The sequence below is a fragment of the Mobula birostris genome, chromosome 3 (genome assembly GCF_030028105.1).
Source record: "Mobula birostris isolate sMobBir1 chromosome 3, sMobBir1.hap1, whole genome shotgun sequence".
Taxonomy (NCBI): Eukaryota; Metazoa; Chordata; class Chondrichthyes; order Myliobatiformes; family Myliobatidae; genus Mobula; species Mobula birostris.
The window spans coordinates 150278649-150301103 of NC_092372.1; the positions used below are offsets into that span (position 1 = coordinate 150278649).

The following is a 22455-nucleotide window of genomic DNA, read 5'->3' on the forward strand; positions in this document are numbered from 1 at the left end:
GCAGGACAAGACACAGAAGACATCCTGGTCACTGGATCCAGATGGAAATTGGGAAGAGAGAGTGAGGCTGACGCTGCGCAACTCTCCCTCACTTAAATCCAAGTCACGCGCTAGTCTCGACGCCATCAATAATGGTGTCGAGGTCCTCATCGACGTACGGTGGACGAACAACAACATCAAATTACGGTATTGCTTTGCACTGTTGGAACTATATGTTATAATTCTGTGGTTTTGTCAGTTTTAGTCTTGGTTTGTCCTGTGTTTCTGTGATACCCTTCTGGAGGAACATTGTATCATTTTTTAATGCATCCATTTCTAAATGACAATAAATGAGAATTGAGTGTCCTCATAATCTAACCTAATCTAATCTAAAGCCACATCTCTGCTGCTTGAATTCATTTCCTCATGTTACTAGATATTGTCCAACATTCTGAGCCATATAACATAACTGGATAAACGTAACATTTCAGTACTCTGAGGCAGGTTGTCATGCCTCGTATGGTATTGGTCAGTATGCTCTTCATTTTCATAAAGGTGTCTTTTGCCATCCCTATTCTTCTTTTGATGTCCATGTCGCACCTGCCATCTGATGTCACCCAGCTTCCTAAGTAGCAAAAGTACTGTACTTGTTTTATGTCTTCCATATAACCATATAACAATTACAGCACGGAAACAGGCCATCTCGGCCCTTCTAGTCCATGCCAAACTCTTACTCTCACCCAGTCCCACCGACCTGCACTCAGCCCATAACCCTCCATTCTTTTCCTGTCCATATATCTATCCAATTTAACTTTAAATGACAACATCGAACCTGCCTCAACCACTTCTGCTGGAAGCTCGTTGCACACAGCTACCACTCTCTGAGTAAAGAAGTTCCCCTTCGTGTTACCCCTAAACTTTTGCCTTTTAACTTTCAACTCATGTCCTCTTGTTTGAATCTCCCCCACCCTCAATGGAAAAAGCCTATCCACGTCAACTCTATCTATCCCCCTCATAATTTTAAATTCCTCTATCAAGTCCCCCCTCAACCTTCTACGCTCCAAAGAATAAAAACCTAACTTGTTCAAACCTCCTCTGTAACTTAGGAGATGAAACCCAGGCAACATTTTATTAAATCTCCTCTGTACTCTGTCAATTTTATTGACATCTTTCCTATAATTTGGTGACCAGAACTGTACACAATACTCCAAATTTGGCCTCACCAATGCCTTCTACAATTTCAACATTACATCCCAACTCCTATACTCAATGCTCTGATTTATAAAGGCCAGCAAACCAAATGCTTTCTTCACCACCCTATCCACATGAGATTCCACCTTCAGGGAACTATGCACCATTATTCCTAGATCCCCCTGTTCTACTGCATTCTTCAATGCCCTACCATTTACCATATATGTCCTATTTTGATTAGTCCTACCAAAATGTAGCACCTCACATTTATCAGCATTAAACTCCATCTGCCATCTTTCAGCCCACTCTTCTAAGTGGTCTAAATCTCTCTGCAAGCTTTGAAAACCTACTTCATTATCCACAACTCCACCTATCTTAGTATCATCTGCATACTTAGTAATCCAATTTACCACCCCATCACCCAGATCATTAATATATATGACAAACAACATTGGACCCAGTACAGATCCCTGAGGCACACCGCTAGACACCATCCTTCAATATGACACACAGTTATCAACCACTACTCTCTAGTGTCTCCCATCCAGCCACTGCTGAATCCATTTTACTACTTCGATATTAATGCCTAACGATTGAACCTTCCTAACTAACCTTCCGTGTGGAACCTTGTCAAAGGCCTTACTGAAGTCCATATAGACAACATCCACCACTTTACCCTCACACACACATGAGGAAATCTGCAGATGCTGGAATTTCAAGCAACACACATAAAAGTTGCTGGTGAATGCAGCAGGCCAGGCAGCATCTCTAGGACAAGGTACAGTCAACGTTTCGGGCCAAGACCCTTCGTCAGGACTAACTGAAAGAAGAGCTAGTAAGAGATTTGAAAGTGGGAGGGGGAGGGGGAGATCCGAAATGATAGGAGAAGACAGGAGGGGGAGGGATGGAGCCAAGAGCTGGACAGTTGATTGGCAAAAGGGATATGAGAGGATCATGGGACAGGAGGTCTAGGGAGAAAGAAAAGGGGGAGGGGGGAAAAACAGAGGATGGGCAAGGGGTATAGTGAGGGGGACAGAGGGAGAAAAAGAAGAGAGAGAAAAAGAATGTGTGTATATAAATAAATAACAGATGGGGTACGAGGGGGAGGTGGGGCATTAGCGGAAGTTTGAGAAGTCAATGTTCATGCCATCAGGTTGGAAGCTACCCAGACAGAATATAAGGTGGTGTCCCTCCAACCTGCGTGTGGCTTCATCTTTAAAATAGAGGAGGCTGTGGATAGACATATCAGAATGGGAATGGGGCGTGGAATTAAAATGTGTGGCCACTGGAAGATCCTGCTTTCTCTGGCGGACAGAGCGTGAACTGTACCCACTTTATCCTCGTCAACTTTCCTGCTAACCTCATCAAAAAATTCAAAAAGATTTGTCAAACATGACCTTCCATGCACAAATCCATGTTGACTGTTCCTAATCAGACCCTGTCTATCCAGATACCATCTCTAAGAATACTTTCCATCAACTTACCCACCACTGACATCAAACTCACAGGCCGATAATTGCTAGGTTTACTCTTAGAACCCTTTTTAAACAATGGAACAACATGAGCAATACGCCAATCCTCCAGCACCATCCCCGTTTCTAATAACATTTGAAATATTTCTGTCAGAGCCCCTGCTATTTCCACACTAACTTCCCTCAAGGTCCTAGAGAATATCCTGTCTGGACCCGGAGACTTAGCCACTTTTATATTCCTTAAAAGCACCAGTATTTCCTCTTCTTTAATCAGCATACTTTCCATAACTACCCTTCTTATTTCTTTTATCTTACACAATTCAATATCCTTTTCCTTAGTGAATACCGAAGAAAAGAAATTGTTCAAAATCTCCCCCATCTCTTCTGGCTCTGCACATAGCCATCCACTCTGATTCTCTAAGGGACCAATTTTATCCCTCACTATCCTTTTGCTATTAATATAACTGTAGAAACCTTTTGGATTTATTTTTATCTTACTTGCCAAAGCAGCTTCATATCTTCTTTTAGCGTTTCTAATTTCTTTCTTAAGATTCTTTTTACATTCTTTATATTCCTCGAGCACTTCATTTACTCCAAACCGCCTATATTTATTGTAGATCCCTCTTTCTCCGAACCAAGTTTCCAATATCCCTTGAAAACCATGGCTCTCTCAAACTTTTAACCTTTCCTTTCAACCTAACAGGAACATAAAGATCCTGTATCCTCAAAATTTCACCTTTAAATGACCTCCATTTCTCTATTACATCCTTCCCATAAAACAAATTGTCCCAATCCGCTCCTTCTAAATCCTTTTGCATCTCCTTAAAGTTAGCTTTTCTCCAATCAAAAATCTCAACCCTGGGTCCAGTCCTATCCTTCTCCATAATTATACCAAAACTAATGGTATTGTGATCACTGGACCCGAAGTGCTCCCCAACACATACCTCCGTCACCTGCCCTATCTCATTCCCTAACAGGAGATCCAACACTTCCCTGTTTATTCTCAGCCTGCAGATAGGATTGATATTTGCCTTAACATTCTCATAGGAGCCATGAGTTAAAACAGTGGCATGGGTTATTGGATGTATGGAGAATATTTCTTGCTAGAGATTTGTTGCAGGATCTAAGAACATCAGCAATGGCTGGGCCAATGGAATGCTCAGAGAAATGGTAATTCATGGTTAAGAAAGAACTGAAAGATCTATTATGATATGGAGAGGGGAGGGCAATTGTGCAGGATCTACCTGCCCTGTCACTATCAATGACTTGTGCATCTAATGTCCAAATGTGCTCTGCTCTTAAACCTCTTTTTGGAACAATGCATCTTATTCCATCAACACACATCAGTCACTGGTGAACGCAGCAGGCCAGGCAGCATCTCTAGGAAAAGGTACAGTCGACGATTCAGGCCGAGACCCTTCGTCAGGACCATTATTCCATATTGCCTTTTTGCAGTTTTTCATACCAAGGTGAACAGGTGCAGATTATTAGGTAATAATTGTCTTGAAAAGCCCATGTGGTAGTGTGGTAATATTAATTTTGGTGATGTTCAGTCATTTCCAGGGCAAATTGCACATACACAATTCTGGAATTTTATCAATGAGACAGAATATAAAAGCAGAGAAGTGGTGCTTGAATATTTATAAAAAATCTCATCTGACCTCAACGGGATTGCTATCAATTCCAGTCAGCATGTTACAAAGATAGATTACAGAGACCAGGACTTCTCCCTCAGGATAAGAGAAGGCTGAGGAGGGAATTGATAGAAGTGTACAACATGATGGAAATACAAGTGACTTCAATGCTTTAATCTGGAGGAAACTGCTGGAGGAATTTGTGCAGCATCTGTGAAGGCAGAGAGAGAAGAGACCTGCAGTGGGGAGACTTGAGAAGTTGAGTTTGTTTGCCTTAAACAATATGTTAAAGTGAAATAAATTTATTAATTCATAGGACTGTAGATCTATCACCACAAATGGGTAGAGTGGATATTGTGGGATTCTTCCCTTTAGTGGAGAAGTCTTTGACTAAAGGTTGCAGGCATGAGTTAAGGGGAGGAGTGATATCAGGAGAAGAAGAACCACATGCTTCGGATCCAGAATGAATTGCATGCCGATATAGTGGAGGCAGATTCTATGGTGCCATTGAAGAGGGAATTGGAGAGATATACTACACTTCTTATTTACAATTCATTAGCCCTGAGTTTGTCTACTTTATGTGATCCTCCAGAATTACATAATTATTTTCATCACTGTTTACTGCATTTCACCACTTCTGCAGAGGGAAAGCAATTTCGAGCTGAAATTTCTTCAGAATTACTTTCTCAGCTATTGAGAAAGTAAAGCCATTAACTTTCCCTCTGACAGAAATATATATTTCCTTCCCCTTTCCCTCACTATTCCATGCTGCCCTGAGAGTTTTGGGAAAAATAATACATCAAGAATTAACTTTTGCCTATAACAATAATTGTTCTGCTGTGAATTTTATGAGAAAGAGTCAGAATAATACTGTATGAAAACTAGCCCTTCACGCAACTCTGTCCAAACTGCCGTTCAAGTTCCTTTCTATCCTGATCCCATTTTTCAGCCCTCATCCAGTAGCCTTCTTTGCCATGTTGTTCCAAGTGCTCATCTAAACACATCCAAGTACAAGAAAACAGGAGCAGGAGTAGACTAACCCGTCCTTCAGGTCTGCATGCCAGTTAATTGTTGATTACCCTAGCCTCAGCTCATTTTCTGCACCATAGAACTGTACAAGACACAAACAGGCCCTTGTTGTGCCAAACTAATTAAGCTGATATTCTGTTAACAAACTAAACTAATCTCTTCTGCCCATACTTTGTCCATCCTTCCATTCTCTACATATTCATGTGTTGATCTTAGAAAGCCTCTATCTCATTTGCCTCCACTAAAACCCTGGCAGCACATTCCAGGAACCCACCATTCTCTGCGTTAAAAAAAAATCTTGTTCAATACATCTACTTTGAATTTATCCCTTGCATCTTAAATGCATACCCAGTAGTATTAGGCTTTTTGATCCTGGGAAAAAGATAGCGAGATCTACTCTATAAATAGCTCTCATAAACATACAAATGCCTATCAGCTCTCTCCTTATAGAAGGTGCAGTAAGGCAAGGGTTAACATAATATCCAGGCAAGGATAGAGTGCAGGCAGCCCAGGCAAGAAAGGTCTTTGAAGAGCATAGCCTCCCTTTGCACACCAGTGGTCTGCAGATGATATAGCGATCCAAGACACACACACCAGCTTAGAGACAATTGTTTTACTAACTTCAAAGTATCATCAGTTGTCAGTTCATAGTTTCCATTGACTATTAACACCTGCACATTGAATGGTAATTGTTCTTGCAAGCGAGGAATTCAAACACACATTGTTTACAAAATGGTCGATATTCGTAACTGCGAGTCAATTCTGTCTAAAAATGTCATTTCTCTGTTCAGAATTCAGAAGAGTGTGGTGACAGGGGCCATGCTGTTTTCCTTGTGCACAAGTAAAGTAAAGTGTGGTATAAAGTCTGGTGGAGTCCTAAGAGTGCATGTGTTCTAGGTCCAGTTATTTCGTTATCAGCGATGACACTATCAACTTCTGTCGCTCCAGAGAAAATAAACCAAGTTTGTCCAGCCTCTCCTTTCAGCTCACTCCTTCAATCCAAGCAGCAGCTGGAAAACCTCTTCGGCACACACTCTAAAACCTCCACATCCTTCCTATAATCAGAGATCTGAATTGAATGCCAGGATTTTATAAAACTGCAATATAAATTTTATTCACTAAACTCAGTTCCTCAACTAACAAGGCAGGCATGGTATACACCTTCTTTACCATCCCATCTTTGCCACTTCTCCACCCATATCTGCAAGTCATCTTCAGTATATTTTGCTATATCATATGGTGATCGTCTGCACTATCCACAACATCACCAACCCTTGTATTATCTGAAAACTTATTGACCAACCATTCTATATTTTCATCCAGGTCATTTATATATATGTATCTCACAAGCTGCAGAAATTCCAGGACAGAACCCTGCAGAACCCAACTAGTAATGGACTTCCAGCCACAATAATTTCCATTGCCCATTACCCTGTCTTCTCTGGGCAAGCCAATTCTGAATCCAAATGGATAAATCATCTTGGAACCCATACACCTTCATCTTCCAGTATACCTTTATTTCCCTTCCTGAATAATGGAACAGCATTAGCTACTCACCAGTCCTCCAGGACCTCACTGGTGGCTTAAAAGGACACAAAGATCTTGGTCTAAGCCCTAAGAATCTCAGCTCTAGCTTACCTCAATAACCTGGGGTACTGTATATCTAATCAAACCATGGAGACATCCATCTTAATGTTCTTTAAGAGACCCAACACTACCTCCTCATTTATATCAAAATACCCTAGCATATTTGCATGCTCCGTACTTACCTCATTATCTCCACAACTTTCTCCTTGGTCAATACCAATGCAAAGTACTCTTTTAGGACCTTGCCCACATCCTCTACCTCCAACCTCATGTTCCCTCATTTATCCTTGAATGATCTTATCCTCTTAACTTAATGCCAGATCTGCTTTCTCTCTGCATTTGCTGATCCATTTTCAATCACCCTGCTCAGCCAGTGGCCAATTACCAGTGTGCACATTCGTAGGTTAGTTATTTCATCATTCATTCTGGTTCACCCTACACGGCCCTCTTAGGTCACTTGAGCTTTACACTGCCAGGTCCGCACCGGGTGTGCCTGATCCACTCCAAATCATCCTGCTCCCAAAGCTCTGTGCTCAGTTTGAGGCTTACTCTGCCTTCTCAGCCTGATCCTACCAGTTGCGCTGGCTCGTCACCCTAGCCCTCTTCACATTTTTCTTATCAATTCCAATCACCCTGTGGCTGATGACAATGGCACATTCATCAGTTAGTTGACCCTCTGCCTTGTCCATCCCTGTTTCTGGTTCAACCTACACTAAGCCATTGCTTTTTCAGGTCTTTAAATGCAAACAACAGGAATTCTGCAGATGCTGGAAATTCAGGCAACACACATAAAAGTTACTGGTGAACGCAGCAGGCCAGGCAGCATCTCTAGGAAGAGGTGCAGTCGACGTTTCAGGCCGAGGCCCTTCGTCAGGACTAACTGAAGGAAGAGTGAGTAAGGGATTTGAAAGTTGGAGGGTGAGGGGGAGATCCAAAATGATAGGAGAAGACAGGAGGGGGAGGGATGGAGCCAAGAGCTGGACAGGTGATTGGCAAAAGGGATACGAGAGGATCATGGGACAGGAGGTCCGGGAACGCTCTGTCCGCCAGAGAAAGCAGGATCTCCCAGTGGCCACACATTTTAATTCCACATCCCATTCCCATTCTGAAATGTCTATCCACGGCTTCCTCTACTGTAAAGATGAAGCCACACTCAGGTTGGAGGAACAACACCTTATATTCCGTCTGGGTAACCTCCAACCTGATGGCATGAACATCGACTTCTCTAACTTCCGCTAATGCCCCACCTCCCCCTCGTACCCCATCTGTTACTTATTTTTATACACACATTCTTTCTCTCACTCTCCTTTTTCTCCCTCTGTCCCTCTGAATATACCCCTTGCCCATCCTCTGGGTCCCCCCCCCCGCTTGTCTTTCTTCCCGGACCTCCTGTCCCATGATCCTCTCGTATCCCTTTTGCCTATCACCTGTCCAGCTCCTGGCTCCATCCCTCCCCCTCCTGTCTTCTCCTATCATTTTGGATCTCCCCCTCCCCCTCCAACTTTCAAATCCCTTACTCACTCTTCCTTCAGTTAGTCCTGACGAAGGGTCTCGGCCTGAAACGTCGACTGCACCTCTTCCTAGAGATGCTGCCTGGCCTGCTGCGTTCACCAGCAACTTTTATGTGTGTTGCTCTTTCAGGTCTACTTGATCTTCATCTTCTTAGGTTGTCTTTTTTTTCTTATACGATATTTTTTTTTTTGTCTTGCCCAGCTTGATCCATCTAGTACCCTTGTCCTTTGTTAAATCAGACAGTAATTCATCTTGTATTCTTCAGACAATGTTAACATTCATCCCAAATTAGAATACAAACATTTAAGGATCAGCCCCTGAGGCACACTAACTTTATATCTCAGTCTTATCTGGTAGGGAGTGGCATGCTCACTTCCTTTAAACTTATTAGTCAATCAGATGAACCCAGCTCTATAGGTCAATTTCTAGGCCACAAATGACCAGGTTTGTTAAATTCAGTTTCTTCAAGACATATGATAGGTTTTGAAGTCCCAGCATTTGTTACATAGCCCAATGGATTAAACATTGCCATATCTTCTGGCAGCGCCATTTTCAAATTCAATGAACAGTCTCCAATCCCCGGAACAGTCTTAACATAAAAAGAATTAATGATAATGTGGTATCAAATGTAACACTAATGATGTGCAGAACATTTGTAAATCAAAGGCATTGATTTGTTTCTGCAGCAGCTGGAGGACAGCTCAAAATAACAAGACCCTTAGTCTGGAGCATAATTAATCAGGCAGACCTCAACTTGCGCATTTCCTTTCACACGGGTACAAGATATCTCAGAAACACTAGCCAATCAACAGTGAACAGTGATGGATTTCAAAGAGGCGTGGGAAGCAAAGTTCTCCTTCAGTTTTACTTTCTTGTCCTAATCAGATATGAAGGACAACAGAGAGAAATGCTGTTCAAGTCTTAGTTAATTAACCCAGATCATATGCTTGATATGTTAGAATGTGGCCATGGTGTATGGAGTACAGGACCTGTGGTGATGATTGAGTGGACTACACAGAACACATACAACACATAAATAGCTCCATCAATACAATCATTTCATGACAACCAAGCTGCCGATCTAAACTAGTCCCATTTGGCCCACATCCTTCTAAATCGTTCCTATTCATCTGTCTATGCAACTTCCTTTTAAATATTGTTAATTGTTGTTAATGTCAGTTCATTTCAAATGTGGACCATTGCCTGAAAAGGTTGCCCCTCAGGTTTATATTAAATCTCCGTTTAAACCTACACTCCCCAGTTCTTGGTTCCCCAAGTGTGCACATTCAAATTATCTGTATCCATCACGATTTTATACATCTGCAAAAGATCACTTTTCAGTCCGCTGAACTCTAATGGATAATGTGCTAAGCAACACACATAAAATGCTGAAGGAATTCAGTAAGGCCAGGCAGTATCTATCTCCAAAGATGCTGCCTGGCCTGCTGAGTTCCTCCAGCATTTTGTGTGTGCTGCTTTGGATTTCCAGCATCTGCAGATTTTCTCATCGTTGTGGATAATTCCTCAGCCAGTGAGCGTTGCATGGCTGAGGAATTGGTGCACGTGCAGGGTTTCAGATTTGTGGATTATTGGGATCTTTTCTGGGGAAGGTATGACCGGTACAAAACAGGACGGGTTACATCTGAACTCAAGGGGGGACCAATATCCTTGCAGGCAGATTGGGTAGACTGTTGTTGAGGATTTAAACTAGTTTGGTAGGGAGAGAGGTGTTATGTTTTATAACAGCAAAACATCAAACTAATTCAAAGGCAGACACAGAAGTCTGAGATGTGAGTCTAACTGTGCTACTGTAAGCGAGGTGCACATGTATCACACGGTAGCACTATGATGTATGCAATTCACGTATTTTTACATATAACCATAATTATACAAACAACTAAGAATGCTTAATCAAACAATATACTCACATGATTACTCAAATATTCATTATCAGGCTCATTATCAGGCTCTTGAACAAAAAGGGATAGCTACACTCATTCTGTCCCTGGTGCTCCCACAACCAATGGTCTCACTTTAAGGACTCTTTATCTTGTTTTTTCATGCTCTCGTTATTTATTGCTGTTTACTTTTATTTGCATTTGCACAGTTTGTTTTTCATCTATCCTGTTTACAGTTACCGTTCTATAGACTTGCTAAGTATGCCTGCAGGAAAAAGAATCTCAGGGTTGTATGCAGTGAGATGTATGTACTCTGATAATAAACTTTCCTTTGAACTTTGAACTTATTGCTGAAATATTAAATGCACAACAACAGGAACCAGAGTGATAGGTTAGAGGATGGGACGGTTGGTGTACAGTTAGATGCAGCATGTAGAGAGTCTGTGCAAATCTTATGTTAGACTTCATTAAGTTCAAGAGCCATGAGGTAATGTTGCTGCTCTATAAAACTCTGGTTAGACCACACTTCAGTTCTGGTCACTTCATTAGAGGAAAGATGTGGAAGTGCAGAGGACATTTACCAGGATGCTGCCTGGACTAGACGGAATTTATTATGAAACTAAGTTGAGCGAGCTAGAGCTTTTCTCTCTTTGGAGCAAAGGCAAATGAGAGGTGACTTGATAGAGGTGTGCAAGATGATAAGAGTCGTAGATTGAGTGGATCTCCAGGAACTTTTTCCCAGGGCGGAAATGACTATTACAGGGGGGGCATAATTTTAAGGTGATTGAAGGAATGTCAGAGGAGATGTCAGAGGTAAGTTACTCTACACAGGGAGTGGTGTATGCGTGGAACTCCCTGCTGTGGGTGGTGGTAGATGCATTTAAGAAAATCTTACAAAGGCACATGAATGATTGAAAAATAGTGGACTACATCGGAGGGAAACTTTCGATTGATGTTAGAGTAATTGATATGTGGTTATGCAAAGACGCATCATCACCCACATCCTCACTCTCAACGCCATTGCCCTGGTTAGCAGGAAAGATCAAAGAGAGAACTGGTAAACTTATAATCATTTTCATGCAGGGATATTTGTAGATTTAAATCAGATAGGCCTTTAAAACTAAACATCACGAGGATACGGTTGAAAAGCTTGAATTTAATGAAATTAGAATTAGTGAAGGACATTTTAAGATTTAGCAATGCAGTTCAGGTGGTGATACTGGCAGCTGAACATGAAAATTCAGGAAAAACATTGACATTGTAAAGATGCAATTGTCAGCATAGATGTAACAGAATCAAATCTCTCACAGGCATCTCTGAATTGTGAAGAAGGAGAAATCACTCCTGAACCATCAGGAGTATACATCAAACACAAAGGGAATCATGCACTTACAGTGTGCTGGAGAAACTACCCAAGCAGCAGTAAATATCTTCCGATTCAGTTCACGACAGTCAACAAAAATAAAGAGCCAATCTTATCCTAAGTTGACTTAAGGTTGCACATAATAGCAGCAATTACACCTCGTAGCCCTAAAGGGATGTACTAAGATGCATTCATCTGTAAAATGACATACTGTGTATTTCTATATGTTCTTTGCCTTATAAAACAGCACATTCCCTAACTTACAGTGAACAGCACCACAGATCATCTACTGAAGCATGAAGTAAACATTTCAATCTTGGGGTACTTACTTTTTTCTTCATCTTTACATTCTTGAATATAGCGTGAACTCTCCATGTTTTTGCAAACATAGCTCCAAATGCAGTTGTGTAGCCAACTGTAAGAATCCAAGTTCGAACCTGATTGACAAAAAGTGGAAAATAAAGGTAAAGAACAACCTTTAATTAACCAAACAACACTTTATGATCACAGAATACTATTTATATTCAATGAATAATTCCAATCAATTAGAATATTTACATTCAGAGAGTCAGTAATGTTATTACTTCCACCCAAAATTACAACACTCTAAAACTTTTCCTGGAAATTACTTTTCAGCTTTAGACACACACACATTTTTTTAAACAAGCTTTAAAATGCTAATTGCATTATTGTTTTGCTATTTAGTCATTTTTGAATACGAGCCAAGAAATATGGGCCTTAAACTCTTGATTGTATTCGAAAACAGGTGCTGAAAGTAGTGAAGTGGAAGGGGCCTATAGCAAGAAATTCTGGTTTCACATGTGACGCCAAACCAAGCTATCAGACGATTGATGCTAATTGGAGAGATAAGAGAGACAATGGAGAAACATTCAAAATGTTAATAAGAGAGGAGAGAGGGATTAATGGAAAAGAAACACAATTCAGAATATTGACAGACCGGTTACCTTGAACCTGAACTGTTTGAAGTTTGATGGACAGATGATATCCCAGCAGGGGGATAAAAAGAGCAGGTTCGCTAAGGCACACGACACACCATGAGATCATGAGATAACGAGACCCTGGAAAGAGCGGTGTGCCCCCACAAGTTGGTGAGAGTTTGGAGGTCCGGTTCACGGAAACTGACCATAGGCTCACAGGGTGTAAAGGTACGATCGGTGGGAACCTGGTGTGTGTGTGTCCGCCCTTGCCTGGGTGCCAGGTTCGCCGCGGAAGAACGATCGTATCTGGAACGGAGGGGTCACAATTGGTGACCACAGCGGAATAGAAGACATAAAAAAAGGGTCTGCCGGAAACCAACTGTGAAGACATCAAAGGTCTGACTGAACCAAATTGCATACCCTGCCCCCCCCAACGGTGCAACAGCGATTACTGCAAACTGTACTAAGCTGAACTGATCTCTGCGTCACTTAAGACTGATCATTTTACCCCTAGACTGCAATAGAGCTTGGTTGATCCCTATTACCCTAGTTCTGTGTACATGTTTGTATTATCATTGCTAACCTGTTGCATTTATATCCTTATGATTAGAGTACTGTGTTACTTATTTCTTTAACAAAACTTTATTAGTTCCTAGTAATCCAGACTCCAACGAGTGGTCCATTTCTGCTGGTTTGGCAACCCAGTTACGGGGTACGTAACACACAACACACCTTGTAGAATGATTGCAGCAGTCAAATAGCATGAATTGTGTTGCTTTACACATCAGCACACAATAAATTTGAGTAAATTCTAGAATCTCATGTATCAGCAGAATTTACCTGGTGCATGTCCCTCTTAAGGGGAAGCAGTTGGAGGGATGCAGAGGGGATATTCACTAATTACTGCTTTAATTGCAAGTCATCCCAGCATTCCAACAGTTTTCCCAGCTGCAAATCCCAGGATAGTGGTGACCAGGGGAAGTAACCGCCCATGTGGTAAGAACACCCTTTGTATGGATTAGGGTGGTACTGAAGGCTGCTCATTGGTTGCCACGGACATGTTAGGAAGCAGAGCCTGTACTTGTGCCAAATGATGCTGTGATTCAGTGCCACTTAGAATACGCCATTGCTGATGCCTGTCCAGCTAGTCTAGAGTGCCACTGCCATGTGAAATGGTTCAGTGCCAGGGCAACAGCTCTCTAAGGTTATCCTTAAGGTCATCTGCAGTCTTCTCTACTTTAGGCGAGTTACCTTATGTCAGTTAAGCTTCAGCCCACAGGAAACAATGTGTATTAGTAAATGACAAATACGCCATTAACTGAGCAAAGACTAACGTCAGTACAGAAGGACATAAGAAAAGAGGGCAGGAGTAGGTCATCAGGACTGTTGAGCATGCACCACTATTAAATACAATAGTTTGAGTGTTTAAGCAAATGCACTATACAGTTTCATAAGTAGTGAGGCACACGGAAATGTAACACCACGATTTGCATTTAAGGCGGTATGTTAAAAAAATGACTCAAGCTTTTACTGTGTGCTGATATATGTGACAATAATAAGCCAATAAAGGCTGAGACTACTCAACCTCTCCCTGTGACTCAGACCCTCTTGCCCTAGCAACATCCTCATAAATCTTTTGTACAACCTTTCCACTTTAACCCTGTCTTTCCTAAAACAGTGACAAAACTGAACACAGTACTCGAATGCAATCTCACCAATAACTTATACAACTGCAATTTTGTATCTCAACTCCTACACTCAGTGCCTTGACTGATGAAGTCCAGCATGCTAAACAAAATTTTCATCACCCTGTCTACCAGTGATGCTGCTTTCAACAAACTGTGCACTTGTACTAAGTCCCTCTGTTCTATTACATTCCCTCATGACTTTCCATCTATAATATAAGTCGTACACTGGCTTTTCTTTGCTTGCAATCAACACAGGTGCACCTCAAAGATATGTGCTTAGCCCACACGTCTCTGCGCTCATGACTGTATGGCTAATCACAGTTCAAACACAACTTATAAATCTGCAGATGACACAACTGTTGTCAGTAAAATCTCTGATGGCAATTAGGAGATGTAGAGGAGTGAGATAGCTTGACTGGCTAATTGGTTTCACAACAACTACCTCACCTTTAATCTCAGCAAGACCAAGGAACTGACTGTGGACTTCAGTAAGGGTTAGTGTGAGAACACACACCTCTTTGTATTGTGGACATGGGGAGCTGCTTTAATTTACTGGGCAATGTCTCTGAGGATTTGTCCTGCACCTAACATATTTATGTAATCACGGAGAAAATACACAAGCAGCTTTACTTTGTTTGGAGTTTGAGGAGATACGGTACATCATCAAAGATTCTTCCAAATGTCTATAGATATACAGTGGAGAGCATTCTGCCTGGCATGAAGGCTCCAATGTACAGGTTCACAAGGGGCTGTAGAGGGTTGCAGACTCAGTCATCTCCATGATGGGCACAAACCTCCCTGCCATCAAGGACATGTTCCAGACGCAGCATCCATCTTCAAGGACCTTCATCATCCGGCTCTTTCTCATTAGTAATATCAGGGAGGAAATACAGGAGCCTGAAGACCCACAGTCAGTGATTCAGGAACAGCTTCTTCCTGTCTGTCACCTGATTTTTGAATGATCCATGAACCCACCTACGCTACATCATTATTCCTTATTTTGCACAGGTTATTTATTTTGTAATTTACAGTAATTCTATGACTTCTCACTGTACTGCTGCACAATAACAAATTTCACATTATGTAAGATAGTGACGATAAACCAAATTTAGATTCAAAATACATCACCTCACATTTATCTGTATGAAATCCATTTGCCAACCCTCAGTTCATTCCCCTAACTGATCAAGCTCCCCCCCCCATGGTAAACTTCTTCACTATCAGTAATGCATCCTAATTTAGTGTCATCTGCAAACATACTGATCAAGTCTTGTGCAATTACATTCAAATCACTTGTATAAATAACGTCAAACAAGGATCCAAAACCTGAGCCCTGTGGCATATCACCAGTCACTGGCCTCTATATTGAGAAACAACTTAAAGCACCACCCTCTGCGTTTAACCTCTGAGCTAATTTTGAATTCTCCTCACTAGCTCTCCCAGTACTTCAACAGACTTAACCTTTCCTGACCAGCCTGCCATGAGATACGTTGTTGAAGGTCTTGCTAAAGCCCAAACAGTCAACATCCACTGTCCTACCATCATCTACCTTTTTGGTTACCCCTTTAAAAATTTCAAGCATGACTTCCCCTGCACAAGGGCATGTTGATTCTTAATCAGTTCCTGTCTATCCAGATGCTGGTAGATCCTGTCTCTCAGAATTCCCTCAGTTACTTCCTCATTAAATAATGCAGGTTGACTGGTCTGTAGGAAATCTGCAGATGAGGCAACATCAATGGAAATGAATAAAATATAGATGTTTTAGTCTGAGACACTTCTTCAGGACTGGAGTGGCAGTGGGAAGACACTTTCCTCCTTCCTTTCCAGGTCTGAAGAAACGTCTCGGCCCAAAACGTCTACGGTTTACTTATTTCCATAGATGCTGCCTGAGCTGCTGAGTTCCTCCAATGTTTTCTGTCTGTTGCTCTGGATTTCCAGCACCTGCAGAAACTCTTGCATTTATAAATAGTCTGTAGTCTCCTAGCTTGTCCTTGTTAGCCTTCGTAAACAATTGAACAATAATAGCCTGTTGCAGGTCATTGGGAACTTCACAATCAGTTAATGATGAAGCAAGTATCTCCGTAAGGAACTCCACACATTTTTTCTCATCTTAAGCAAGTCTGAAGATCTATTTAGTCAGGCCCTGGACATTTATCTACCTCAATTTACTGTAAGGATGCAAAAACCTCCTCACTGGTAATATTAAAGTTTTTCAAAACATCTCCACTTGTTTCCACAATCTTATAATCTTGACTTTCTCCTTGGGCCACAACAAGGAGAAATGTTTTTTAAAAATCCCACCCATGTCCTGTGGCTCTAGGTATATACATTAAAATGAATGTAGTTTTACTAAGTATTCTTTTCCCTTCCTTTACCATGCCACTGCTTTCCTGATTACTAAACTTGCTGGTTAATGTTTTATCCCATGACTTGCTCCCCTTCAGAGACCCACACCCTGAAAATCTATTTTAAACCCTTCTGGTGTTACATTAGCAAATTTCACTGCAAGGATATTGATCCCTTTCTTGTTCAAGTGCAACCCTTCAATCCTTGCCCCAGAAACGATCCCAGTGATCAAAGAACCTTGTCCCTAACCCTGCACCAGCTTCTTAGTGACATATTCATCTGTCGTATTGCTCTATTTCTTACCTTGGTAGCACATGACACCAGGAATAATTGAGGGAGCATTACCTTTGAGGTCTTGCTTCTTAAACTGTTAGCCAACTCTTAACATTCATTCTGCAGGATCTCACCCTTTTATTCTACCTATGTCATTTGTAGCAATGTGACCAACAACCTCTGCCTGTTCATCCTCCCCCTCAAGCATGTTCTGCACCTACTCGGAGACAAGCTTAATCCTGGCACCCAAGGGGTAACACACCATCCAGCCATCTCCTTCTCAGCCACAGAATCTCCAGTCCATCCCACACATTACCCAGTCTCCTCTCACTGTCACCCTGCTCAACAACACCCTTTCCTTCTGAGCCTAACAGCCAATTATATGAGGACTTTGTGACTCACATTTCTGTACAAAGTATTTTTGTCGTTTCCAACTTCATCAAATCCAATAGGTGAGAACAGATCCACAACAAAAATGTACAAAGCAAAACAAAGTGTTCATTTTGAACAATTACTTGGTCACATAGCTGATGGAAATGCTTTCAATTACATTGAATCTTTACTTTAAATTTGCTGCTTAACTAGGAGGTGTAATTTTATGTCCATTACAGATAATCAGTTTCAAACTGTTATCTATGACTTAGCTTTGGGAAATACTTTTATGTGTAATATGCGCACATTATGTTTAATCAATTGAAATAAAGGTTTAATCTTGCTCCTGCTGAAATTGTGTTAAATTATTATAACTAGGGTTATTGAGGTCATGTTATACAAATAAGCTTCCATGAAGGTAACATATTTCCTGATGTAAAGCATCTTTTTTTTCCTAGGCTTCTTTGATGGCAGTTTATTAATGGGCCAAGCCAGTGGCTGTATGTAGCATCTCCATAAAGAACAGTCGGCATTTAGCCATACCAAGTAAAGTCTTCAGTGGGAACATTTAAGTCTTGGATGGTTGAGTGAAATACCTCACTCTATCATATGGCTGGATTCCATTTGGAATTGGTCAACATTTCACTGAGGAGCTTGCTATTCCAATCTGATGCTAGTTAGACATAGCACAGGACTGAAATGCTCATTCTTTCAAATAGGGCTTCAAGATTAGGAGGGACATTTCTTGTTATTTTCCAAGCTCAGCTTTCTAAACACAGCAGCTGGTAAACCAATGTTCTTCATTTAGCTTCTGGATGTAAACTGGAGCCAGTCTTCAGTTTTTAATGTAAATGGCAAGCAGCAATCAGATTGAACTTAAAAACACAGCTTTGCAAATAGTACTGTTAATAGAACAGACTCGCTGAACCTATGGGATCTGTGCAGTATGGTGGAAGTTCCAGGTGTCAGGGGGCATGAAGTGTGTGAAGTTACCATAACTAGAGAGAAGATTTTTGGGAAACTGAAAGGTCTGAAGGTAGGTAAGTCACCTTGATCAGATGGTGTACAACCTGGAGTTCTGAAAAAGGTGACTGAAGAGATCATGCAGGCATTAGTAATGATCTTTCAAGAATCATTAGATTCTGGAATGGTTCCAAAATACTGTAAAATTGCAAATGTCACTCTACTCTTCAAGAAGGGAGAGAGGTAGAAGAAAGGAAACTATAGGCCAGTTAGTCTGACCTCAGTGGTTAGGACAATGTTGGAGTCAATTCTTAAGGATGAGGTATCAAGGTACTTGGAGGCACATGATAGAATAGGCATGGTTTCCTCAAGGGAAAATCTTGCCTGATAAATCCGTTGGAAATCTTTCAAGAAGTAACAAGCAGGAGAATTGGTTGATGTTGTGTACTTGGATTTTCAGAAGGCCTTTGACAAGGTGCCATACATCAGGTTGCTTAGCAAGCTGCAAGCCCATGGTATTACAGGAAAGATGCTAGCATGGATAAAGCAGCAGCTGATTGGCAGGAGGCAAAGAGTGGGAGTAAAGGGAGCCTCTTCTTGTTGGCTGCCGATGACTAGAGGTGTTCCACAGGGGTCTGTGTTGGAACCAATTCTTTATACGTTATATGTCAGTGACTTGGATGATGGAATTGATAGTTTTGTTGCAAAGCTTGCAGGTGGTACGGAGATAGGTGGAGGGGCAGGTAGTTTTGAAGAAGTAGAGAGGTGACAGAAGAACTTAGACGAATTAGGAGAATGGGCAAAGAAATGGCAGGTGGAATACAGTGTCCAAAAGTGTATGGTCATATGATTTGGTAGAGAAAATGATAGGGTTGACTATTTTCTAAGTGGAGAGAAAATACAAAAAAAAACTGAGATGCAAAGAGAATTGGGAGACCTTGTGCAGGATTCCCTAAAGGATAATTTGCAGGTTGAGTCTGTGGTGAAGAAGGCAATGCAATGTTATCATTCATTTCAAGAGGACTAGAATATAAAAGCAAGACTTTATAAAGAGCTGATGAGACCTCACTTGGAGTATTGGGAGCAGGTTTGGGCCCCTTATCTTAGAAAGGATGTGCTGAAACTGGAGATGGTTCAAAAGAGGTTCAGGAAAATGACTCCTGAATTGAATGGCTTGCTATATGAAAAGCATCTGATGGCTCTGGGGCTGTATTCACCAGAATTCAGAAGAATGAGGGGTGACCTCGCTGGATGATGAAAGGCCTTGATAGAGTCGATATCGAGAGGTGTGTTTCCTATGGTGGGGGAATCTAGGACTAGAGGACACAGCCGTAGAATAGAGGGGTGTCTTTTTAGAATGGAGATGAGGATGAATTCCTTTACACAGAGTTTGGTGAATCTGTGGAATTCTTTGCCACAGGCAGCTGTGAGGGCCAAGCATTTATGTACATTTAAGGCAGAGGTTGATAGATTCTTGATTGGTCAAGCCATGAAGGGATACAGGGAGAAGATAGGAGACTGGAGCTGAGAGGAATATTCGCTCAGCCCTGAAGATATGGTGGAGCAGACTCAATGGGTCAAATGGCCTAATTCTGCTCCTATATCTTAGGGTCTTATGGTGGCTACTGTTCAAGAGGTGCAGTATAAAACAATAGGTTATTTAATTTGTCGTTTCAAAACAGACAAAGCTGGCTAAGTTGTAAGCTTGCAGACTAGAATAATAACATCACTTAGCATATCAATTACTGATCATTTATTAAGTTGGAAGATTTGTGTACTCATGGAGTCAGCTTCACAACATTAATTGTGGATACCTGGGAACTTTGTCTCCTGAAACTTTTAGACCACTTGCATTAAAAAGTATCTGAAAGAATATTTTCATTAAAAAGTGTCTGAAGTCACCCAAGTGGCAAAAAGACAGTATAAATGTAGAACAGAAGTTTAGGGTTATTAGAAATGGCTTAGGAACATTAAGAAGCATGCCAGAAATAAGGGGTGAATTAGAATCCATTCCCCTGCTTTCCCTTCCTGCAACAAACAAATAGTTCATCTGCAGCTTGGGGGCGTGTCTTTTAAGAATTGTATCTGTGTTTTGGAAATTCTTTGTGTTTTTGAACTGGTTTGTAATTTGGAAATATTTAATAAAATAAAAAGCCTCTGAGAGTTTTATGAACTTTGTTTCAAGTTAAATGAGTATCACAGAAAATAAATGAACTGTGTTTGAACGACTTTGTTGACTGGAGGTGTCTCCTCCTTGGCAGGAAGGGGACCCCCCTCCACAACTCAAGTAGTGGGAATTGGCAGTTAAGCTCACCAAGGAGAATAGCAGGAAAGTGAATTAGTCTTTGAAGACTGGGTAATTATAGTATAACCTCCCTTTATTGAGAGTACCCGTAGCTATCTACAGGTTTACCAGATAGGGCTTAAGGTCTTTGTTTCAGTTTTGAAGTTTGCAGTCAGCAAACCCAATACCATCAGAGAATAAAATCTATTAATTTCTTCGGCATTCACTTACTTTTAAAATTATTTAAGCTATTTCTTAATATTTGACTGAATTTAAATTAATTTTAAATAATTAATGCTTAATTATTTAAAGCACCTTAATACTTAGTTGTCTTTGAGTGTCAGACACTTCCAATCCTTGTAATGATCTGATGTGACAGAAAAGAAGGCTCTGATGGGATACAGCTGGGAGCAAAGGCTGTCAGGATGTTCTATGGCTGGGGCCTCGAAAGAATGCCACATGAGAACCTGCTATAATTGTGTGCCTTGCGGTTGTGTGGTTCAGCTCAGCCAGTGCTCCTCTTGAAACTCAAATTAATGTGAGCTGGCAACTGCAGTTCATTTGAGCCAGTGTGTTTCATGGTCTCAGGTAATCAGGCGCTTCATTGCGTTTTCGTTCTGCACTCAGAAACAACATTACATTTAAGGACAGGAGTCAAGTGGAAAGACACCGAATGAAAATGGCAGTTACTCTCGCCTGAACCAGTTAATGACAAACAAGCAGTATTTTTTTCCAGTTATTTTTATATGCATGATTACAAGGGGTCAGATTTATTCCACTGAATTCAGAGTTTGCCATGTGGAATTTGGCCTTGTGACCTCTGGATTTCTCCACCAGCATGCCACACTGTATCAGTGGTGGTGGAGATGTAACTATTTTATTAGTAAATCAAATGTAGGTAAACCATTCCATCCACTAGTGGATGAATTTCTCTCACTTTCAAGAACTCAAGGCATAGCTACTTCAGGAGCAAACATTATAGCAATGAAAATGCTGACCCTCTCCCACTGTTCGATCTTAAGTAGAGAAAGTGGCAGATTTTGTGTGAAATTAAATTAACTTGAGAAGGTTATAAGAAATTGCTTCCAAGCTCCGTTATTATTTTGCCCCTCATGTGTCTTCAGCAATTTTACTGAGGCTGTACTGCATCAGTTATATAGAAATAGAATTAACACATAGCAGGGATTCAGAACACGCCTTACACTACGTAACTTTATAGTCTGTAATGACAGATTTTATTACAAAAGTTGTATCTGTGAATATGACACATATCGTTAGAGGGGATATTAGCATCTACTCTAAGTGATCTAAACTGTTTACTGTTCTGAGATTTTAGTTAGAAGAAGATCATGTTAATACATTTTTTGCTAATTTAAATCTGATCAAATCATAGAACCATGAAGAAAGGCTGGCAGCGGCCAAAACAAAAGGGATGTAAATTTAATGAGAAACAGGTACAGGTTGAGCACCCTTTATGTGAAATTCCAACTCTGAAAACCTCCAAAATATGAATTTTTTTTGAGCGCTGACATGACATCACAAATGGAAAATTCCACAAAGCGCTGGGAAAGTTCCCAGCCAGTGCGTTGGTGACTGCGCACCACAGGTAATTCTGAGAAGTGACCTCACATATGTAATGAAGAGAAGTTAATGAAAAATAGAAAAAAAACACTACATAAAGTGAAAATGAACATCTCATCGTGCATTAAGAGTGAATTTGTAAGCGTCGGAGTGAACACGTGGTATATCGCTTAATGGTATGCTGATCATGAATCAAGCAAAGCTCTACCACAATGAACTGAAAATTGAAGGTAATTGTGAATAGTCAGCAGGCTGGTTGCAGAAATTTAAGAAAAGGCAGCATGGCATTAAATTTTTAAAGGCTTGTTGTGATGAAGTGTCTACTGATCACGAAGCAGCAGTGAA

General features: G+C 41.0%; 1 protein-coding gene across 3 annotated transcripts in view; it reads right to left on the bottom strand.

Annotated features, from left to right (window-relative positions):
• Positions 1-22455, bottom strand: part of gabbr2 (gamma-aminobutyric acid (GABA) B receptor, 2) — a 1055299-nt gene that overhangs the window by 135326 nt on the left and 897518 nt on the right. For all 3 annotated transcript variants that reach the window (XM_072253441.1, XM_072253440.1, XM_072253442.1), the window contains one exon: positions 11995-12102. In XM_072253441.1, the coding sequence (XP_072109542.1) occupies positions 11995-12102 (108 nt within the window). The remainder of the gene's footprint in view (positions 1-11994; positions 12103-22455) is intronic.